This window comes from Podarcis raffonei, chromosome 1 (genome assembly GCF_027172205.1).
Source record: "Podarcis raffonei isolate rPodRaf1 chromosome 1, rPodRaf1.pri, whole genome shotgun sequence".
NCBI lineage: Eukaryota > Metazoa > Chordata > Lepidosauria > Squamata > Lacertidae > Podarcis > Podarcis raffonei.
The window spans coordinates 82008605-82016647 of NC_070602.1; the positions used below are offsets into that span (position 1 = coordinate 82008605).

At 45.3% G+C, this 8043-nt stretch overlaps 2 protein-coding genes across 6 annotated transcripts in view; both read left to right on the forward strand.

The window, feature by feature from the left end:
- The window catches only part of TIMM10 (translocase of inner mitochondrial membrane 10), a 238798-nt gene that overhangs the window by 200162 nt on the left and 30593 nt on the right, over positions 1 to 8043 (forward strand). The window contains exon 1 of one of the 4 annotated variants that reach the window (XM_053398366.1): positions 5539 to 5542. The exons of the other annotated variants lie outside the window; for them this stretch is intronic. The gene's annotated coding sequence lies outside the window, so the exon portion shown is untranslated. Of the gene's footprint in view, positions 1 to 5538; positions 5543 to 8043 lie in introns of those variants that run through there. 4 annotated transcript variants of the gene reach the window in all.
- Positions 2898 to 6787, forward strand: UBE2L6 (ubiquitin conjugating enzyme E2 L6). 2 transcript variants are annotated; one of them, XM_053398232.1, is made up of 4 exons: positions 2898 to 3253; positions 5679 to 5774; positions 6271 to 6457; positions 6616 to 6787. In XM_053398232.1, the coding sequence occupies exons 1-4, from the start codon at positions 3224 to 3226 to the stop codon at positions 6768 to 6770; spliced, it is 468 nt and encodes a 155-aa protein (XP_053254207.1). In that variant the 5' UTR covers positions 2898 to 3223; the 3' UTR covers positions 6771 to 6787. The 2 variants fall into 2 exon arrangements, with proteins under 2 accessions (XP_053254207.1, XP_053254214.1); XM_053398239.1 differs by lacking the exon at positions 2898 to 3253 and adding an exon at positions 3436 to 3956.

Here is an 8043-nt window from a genome sequence, read left to right on the forward strand (position 1 = left end):
CATACTCAGAAGCAAGTCCCTAGCAAGCATGTTTAGCATTGCAACCGAAGGATCGCTGGACTGCAGTACACAGCTGCCTACTGCTACTAGTGGTTTGAGACTCTTAATCTCAGGGTCGTGGGTTTGAGCCCCATGTTGGGTGAAAGGTTCCTGCATTGAGGAGTTGAACTAGATTACTTTTGGGGTGCATTCCTTTTTTGCCAATTAAATAACTGGAGGGGGGCAATAAAGATTAACAAATCAGAGCCAAATGACATCAAATTTAATACAATATTTCCAAAAAGTTGACTTCATCAGGCAAGGCCTTCCTCCACTGCCTTGCTCCACCCTCTAGTCTCTGCTTCTCAGTTTGGTTTGTATTATTTGATGTACTGTGGCTTGCCGTTGTTTTATTTATTGTAGTTTAGAAATTATTTATTGTAACAGTTAAGAGTGAATCTCTGTTTAACTTTTATATGCTGATATTATTATTTTATACTGTTCTAATGATTGTTGAATGTTTCTTTTTTGATGTAAGTTGCTTATTTTAAAATTATGTTTTATTATCACATTGTTGCATTAGATTGTTATAAGGTGTACATTTTCTGTTTCTTCAGCTTGTAAACCGCCTTGAGTATTGCAAGATAGAAAGATGGTATGCAAATTAAAATGATGATGATGATGATGATGATGATGATGATGATCCTAGATGCTGTTTCCCCCACTGCTGCTTGATGTTACATATTTATCTCTGGCTCACAATTCTTTCCTTATATTCAATTCCCTTTATCCAATAGGTGTTGGTTCACCAATTCCTGCTCATACATTTATAAAACAATATTATATACCTTTAAAGAACAAAAGAAGCTACACCCCCCTACCTATTTATTTTATACCCTTGAGGTCCCTTACAACTCTATGATTCTATGATACACAGAACCTGGGTGACAAAAGCAACTTCTGGCAAGTATTTCAAGAGATACAAGCAGGTGCTGTTTGACTGGGATTGTGCAGCCTGTGAAAATTAGCAGGTCCTCCTGCTCTGATGTCTCTAGTCCTGGGAACACTTGAACTGTCTGAAACCTGCCTAACTGGGTCCTTTGCCAGCCGCTGCCAGCCAAGTTATGGAAAAGTTCAAAATGGCTGTTGCCTAATAGTGACAGAGTTGCTTTCACATATAGAAGCCTATTTGAGACCTATGGAAAAGTTCAAAATGGCTGTTGCCTAATCATGACAGAGTTTTATAAAAGCCTATTTGAAACATATGGAAAAGTCCAAAATGGCTGTTGCCTAATCATGACAGAGTCTGAAAATAAATATTTATTTTCAAACTCTGTCATGATTAGGCAACAGCCATTTTGAACTTTTCCATATGTCTCAAATAGGCTTCTATATGTGAAAGCAACACGGCTGAGTCCCCCCACCCCACCCCACTTCTGTGAGGTGTGGCATCCCTTTCTTGGAAACAGACACTGCCCATTCATTTCAGCTAAGACCAATTTGGTGGCCGCAGAATGTGGCACACAGTGACTCAGGAGGCAGAGGCTTCAACCACCAAAATGTTTTGAAAGCAGAGAGGATGGTCCACAATGTTCTGAAGGGTGCCTGCCATGAGTTATGTTTAGCACCCCTGCCCTACAGTTTCCCACCCTTCTTCGCCTATTCCCCTCTTTCCTAGTTAACTAGTTATTTTTGGTAGTTTGCTGTGTGAACTAAGGTACTTCAGTCATATTTCAGTCTCCTCTAGGTTGGCTCTGCATCCTATGAAGCAGATAGCAGTGAGGTGCAGATATCCAGCTGCTTTTAAGGATGACTGCTTCAACTGCGCCAGGCTGTCTTTTTATTGGGTACACACTATACATCCAAAGCACATTCAAAGCACATTCTTCACCTCAAAGGATTCTGGGTACTGTAGTTCATCCCTCACAGAGTTACAATTCGCAACAACTCTTAATAACACCCATAAGTCTTTGAGGGAACAAGAGTGCTTTAAATATATAGCATGTAAAGGTAAAGGGACCCCTGACCATTAGGTCCAGTCGTGGCCGACTCTGGGGTTGCGGTGCTCATCTCACTTTATTGGCCGAGGGAGCCGGCATACAGCTTCCGGGTCATGTGGCCAGCATGACTAAGCTGCTTCTGGCGAACCAGAGCAGCGCACGGAAACGCCGTTTACCTTCCTGCCAGAGCGATACCTGTTTATCTACTTACACTTTGACGTGCTTTCGAACTGCTAGGTTGGCAGGAACAGGGACCGAGCAATGGGAGCTCACCCCGTTGCGGGGATTCGAACCGCCGACCTCAAATGTAACTGCTTTTACACTCATGCTGCCATGCTGACTTTATTACATATGTTCAAGAGGGGGGAATGTTGTTTGAAGCTTGTGTTGTTTGAAGCATCCTCACATTCAGGTAAGCTAAGTTTTGAATCCGCGTGTGACTTCTTCACAGCCATGTCTTTGAGTTTTTCTCTGCAGCCATAAGGAGTAGAAACACACACTTTGTATATAAGGAAAGGGGGATGTTCTACGGGTTGGGGTTTTATTTTATTTTTTTAAGCCGCAAGCCGTTTGATTGGGGATAAAACCCTGAGAGATGGCACCCTTGTATTATAGACAGCCACACAACATCACCATCCATGCACAAGAGGGAAGTACTAGCAGGCTTGGAGGAGCCCCAAGATTTGCAGAAGTACGAACTATTTTTAAGAGAAACGAAGAAAAAAACCCAAAGAGGAAAAAACCCTAAAACACCCCAATGAGGACTAAGGACAGTGGCACAGAATGCTGAGTGTCTGGGAGGAGGGGATCTAAGAACGGAGGGGCACCTTGAAAGCTCCAGTTTCCCTCTTTGCCCCTGGAAAGTAGCAACCCCCCAGTCTGATGGTAATCTGAAATATAAAAAAAGAAAACAACCTTTTATGCAACAGGTTGTTGTTGCGGTTTTTTGCATCCAGTGTGTGCATGTCGTACATGATGCAAATAATGTCTATGGTTCACTTTAGGAAGTGATTCCGATTAGCTGACGGGAGTTTATTTTGGAATCGGTGCTGCTCATGCATGCGGCGGGGAAATCCAGATCCTAACCCGGAGAGAGCTTTTGCCCGCTCTTCCGAAAGGAAAACCCTCTCCTCGCCTCTCGCGGCTCTCTCTCCGAGGCGGAGCAGTAGCGCAACCTGCAGCCAGCCACCCGGCGCACCGAGAAGCAGCAGCAGCAGGAGCCTCGGAAGGCGCTTCAAGCGAAGATGGCTGCGGCGCCCCGCCGAGTGGCAAAGGTAGGCGCGGGGGGCGGCGCGGCAGATCCCCGACCTTCTCGGTCCCGCGCAGCTGCTCTGGAGATCTGCTGAGAGGCGAGCCAGGCGGGCTTGTGAAGGTGGGATCTTTGATGGGAGGGAGGGACGCTTGCCCTAGTCTTGCCGCCGCTTCCGCTTTATTGTAAGGGGGCGCTTCGATCCAGCGACGGTTCGCGTCTTAGGATCGGGTCGCCTCTTTTCTGCTGGGGAAGGTTTCATGGACCCTCCACAGCTGGCCAGAGGACGGGCGAAGCGTTTCTCGTCGCGGCACCGCTAGGCTGAGCCAAGGCCTGCCTCTCGAATGCCTGCCTGCCGCGCAGTTGCCCAGAGCACGGAAGCCCTCACCGGGGTGGGGAAGGTGGAGATATGCATACTTGAACATATAGAAATGCATATGTAATAACGTGCTTTTGGGAGGGGGGTGCAACCTGCCCATCTCTCACTTTTAAAACAATCAAAATCCAAGTTTAGAGAGACTAGTAAAAAATAGATAAATGGTGAGGTGGGCAACAGACAGCAAACCCTTAAGTGCAACTTTCTTGGATAACATTCGCTATTAAGGGCAGTTCTGAATTCATTGTGGAACAGATAAGCATATGTCAAAAACTACTTACAATGTGGTACCTTTAGTGCAAGTGCTGAGAACTGTGTACCTGAAGACTAAACTGCTGTCCCCAGGATGATGGTAATTAGTATTACTATTACTACTACTATTATTATTTTAGCAGGGGGAATGTTGACTACAATTTTCAAACAGACTGAAGCTGAAATACTGGTTTGAAGGGGAAATGTCTGAAGGAGGGAGGCTGTGAAGCTGCCAATTCAGTTGCAGTGAAAAATAGCTTTCAGTTTCTGTTACTGTTAAGCTCAGAAAGAGCAAGGAAATTGCGCAAATTATAATGCTGTTGGCAGCATGTCAGATGTCCTGTGGATGAGAAAAGCCATAAAGTTTGAGAAAGGAGATATGCCTGCTGTTATGATCTCAACTTCTTGAGGAAGTTTCTGTCAATGAATTGAAACTTAGAGGAAAGGAAGAGAGGGCAGGCCAGCTGGGACTAAATTAGGAAAGATCTTTCTCACTTTTAGAAACATACTGATACCCAAGATTAATATTTTGCTATCTTTTTTGAAGTGAGGGGAAGAGAGACAAAAATAAAGGTGGTAGATATAACTGATTTACAGGAAGTAAGTGACACAAACACAGATCCCGTGTCAAGCATTTGGGAAACCTGACATGTGGAAATGGGGGGTGAGGTTTGCATGGCCGGCCAAGTGGTGCTAAAGAAGGACAGAACTTTTTTCATATATGCTACAACAGCAGCAAGAATACTCATCGCAAAGTATTGGAAGATGCAAGATTTACCCACTCTGGAAGAATGGCAGATGAAACTGATTGACTGTATGGGATTGGCAGAAATGACGAGCAGAATCCGTGACCAGGGAGAAGAGTCGGCAGAAGAAGATTGGAAAAAAATTAAGGACTACTTACAAAAATATTGTAAAATTAAGGAATGCTGAATGATGTTGGATTGAAATTGAGTGGTTTCTAGCTGTAATGATATAAAGGAACATGGATGGGGGGGAAAGGGTTTGGAAAATAAGGTAATATTATAAGCTGTAATGCTTTAAGTTAAGGATTTGCTGAACAAATAATCTTAAATGGAATACAAGAAGGGGAGGTATGAGGAGGTCAGAGAAATTTGTTATTGAAAAGTATGGTTTATGAACTATATGTTTGTTTTTAATCTCTTTGTTTGTTTTTTGTTTGTATAAAAAATTGGAAACTTTAATAAATATCTTTTTTAAAAAAAAGGAAATGGGGGGTGAGGGTCTCACTTGTTCTTGCCTCCAAGTCCTCCATGGTATGGCAAGGCTATATTAGTAGACCAAAATGAAGGTGTTCAGTAGTTTTATGCGGACATTGGCAGCATTGAGATGTCACAAACCATGGTTTGCCCAGGAAGGAGAGATGAAAGAAATTGGTGGCAGAGGATTGGAGATGGGAAAAATACTTTGAGACACGTGAGGATGGGATATGTCTCCACTTAGTGCCTCTGGATCAGCAAATTATTCCTAGAAGTGGGAGGCTGTCAGAATACCTTAGCTTCTGTACTTAGCTTGAGGAAAGCCGAGCTCTGGTGCTCCTTGCTCTAAGTGAAAAGACGAGGAAGGAATGGAGTGTAATTTACAAAGATGGATTATATACCTGTAGAAAATGATGTCAGTAGATGGCAGTGGATTATGCTAAACTCTGCCTCGCTTTTGTGGCTGGTGGGCCTCAGTAATTTTCAGGCAAGTGGTCCTTGCTGGAGGTGAAAAGTTTGAGATCCCCTGGTCCAACAGGATGGCCATGCTTTGCTGGGCAATTGTCACCACTAGGCCTGGAACCATCTTTTTGCTTTTTCAGGAGCTGGATAGAATTAAGAAGTCCGGGTTCCGCTGCCTTCGGGATGTTGAAGTAGATGTGAACAATGTCCTGCTGTGGAAGGGACTTCTAGTGCCGGTGAGTTTAGGGAAGACAAGGAAATGGCTGGGCCCGAATAGCCTCAAAGGCAACACCAATGGCTCATAGAGAGAAGAGCTTGGCCTTTGGGGTAGGGTGAAGTGACTGCCTCAGGCAATGTATTTGGGCATCATTAAAAGGCAGCACCGTATCATTTTATTTTACAGAGGAGGGTCCAGATTTTCCACTCGCCTTGAAGTAGCAGAAAGGGTCTGCTTGAATCTGGGCTTTTATTTTTTTAGATCCCCACAGCCCACATTCAGGCAGTGGCATAGCATGGGTTGTCAGCACCCGGGGCAAGGCAAGTAATTTGCGCCCCCTAGCCCATGGATTTGCGTCCCCTAACCCGTGGATTTGCGCCCCCTAACCCTAACCCCCAGATGTTGCGCCCGGTGCGGTCGGCCCCCCCTGCACCCCCCACGCTACGCCACTGCATACAGGCAAGCACCATTTGCACTGTGAGGTGACTTCTGCCCTTTCCTGTCCTTGTGCTCAGGATGACCCCCCATACAACAAAGGCGCCTTCCGGATTGAGATCAGCTTTCCAAGCGAGTACCCCCTCAAGCCTCCCAAGGTCACTTTCAAGACTCCGATCTACCACCCCAATGTGGATGAGAAGGGCCAGGTGTGCTTGCCGATTGTCAGCAATGAGAACTGGAGACCTTCCACCAAGGCAGACCAAGGTAGGGCCAAGAAAGCTGTGTGTGTCAGTGCACAGGGAAAGCCAACTGGCTGTTGGATGGCCATGGCTCATCTGTCCATTCTGCTGCGCTCTCTCTCCTTGAAGTTATTACATACATTATGCTCTTTTCTGACCCTCCTACCTTTTTCTGACCCACAGTGATTGCAGAACTGATAGTGCTGGTGAATAAACCTGACCCAGACAACCCATTGCGCGCTGACTTGGCCGACGAGTTTATCCAGGACCACGAGCGCTTTTTGTCCAAAGCTGAAGAGCAGACCAGCAAATTCAGTGAGAAGCGGCCATGCGAGTGACCTGTTGCCCTCCTGAACCACTGAACCATATACCGTAGTACTTTGTCATCCATTTTTTTACAGGACATGTACATGCCATTTGTAATCAAAACGTCCTCCTCCCATGTTTTCCCTGTTCATCTTCCTTCCCTGCCTCCTTCTCCAAGCTAAAAAAATAAATAAATCAACCTTTTTTTAAAAAAACAACGATGGAGCAGCTCTACAATTTCCTCAGACGACCTGTTATGCAGGTGTTCTGCTCTATTGCAGGCTGGTGAAGGGCTTTTCAGTCTATGCTGTAACCACTTCCTTCTAGATGGTTTGGATCTCAGAAATCAACTTGGCATTTTAATTCTTCCCTTTCCAAATAGAACTGCCTTGCATGTATTTCTTGTCTCTCTCTGACCCCAAATTGGAGGGAGGGGAGAAAACATCATAATCATGAGTTCAGTGACGAAAGGAAATGAAAATCTCCCCCTACCTGCAACATTTGGGGTTGAGGAAAGGGGATGGGGACTGCCTCTGTTTCCAGATTTCTAACACTCTCTGAACAGCTACTCTACTTCCACCTTAAAACACAGCAGTGAGGACTGAGTGCTGCTAATTGTCCATGTCTGGAACTGGAAGCAGAGATGGCCAGTGGCCACTGGGACTCTTGGGACAGAAGGCAGAGGGAGCAGTAAGTGGAGCCAGAGCCTTTGATAGGCAAAGGCAGCTCATTTTAGTTTTGACTACATCCTCCTTCCTGCTGAGTCCTACAAGGGCAACATTGAGTCTAAGAAGGGGGAAGCTGGCTGCTAGGAGCACTCCCTGGACTGGTTGTAAGAAGGTAGGCAGGTGGGAGACTGGTTGAGGGCAGACTGAAGTTGGTGGGGCAATGCCCCATTCTCCCTAATGGGCAACGCTCCACTGCCTGGAAGCACCCTAATTTAGCTTGGAGATTTTGAAATATAGTAGGTAAGTAATGACGTGATAAGTGAACTGGAAGGCTCTTCCGAGTAGAGCCGGGCAAACGTGGAGCTGGCAAACAATTGGCCTATGTTGCCAAAAATCTGAAGTTAGATTTTATTTTATTTTTAAATCACTTATACTGTTCTGTTCTAAGCAGAACATATTTAGAGGCAAGTTCTTGCTTCAGTGGAATCTTACACCCTAGGAAATGGGAATGCCTTGCACAGATATATGTGAGTAAATGCATTTTCTAATAAAAAATGTTCTTCCTCCTTCTGTTGTGGCAGCTGGTCTTTCTCATTCTCACTCTGCTGGACCTCTTGCTGTTGGGGTTCTCTGGCCA

Coding starts and splice junctions, on each gene's coding strand:
- UBE2L6 (XM_053398232.1), top strand. CDS start 3,224: ATGGCTGCGGCGCCCCGCCGAGTGGCAAAG. Junction 3,254..5,678: donor CGCCCCGCCGAGTGGCAAAG/GTAGGCGCGGGG, acceptor TTGCTTTTTCAG/GAGCTGGATAGAATTAAGAA. Junction 5,775..6,270: donor GGAAGGGACTTCTAGTGCCG/GTGAGTTTAGGG, acceptor CCTTGTGCTCAG/GATGACCCCCCATACAACAA.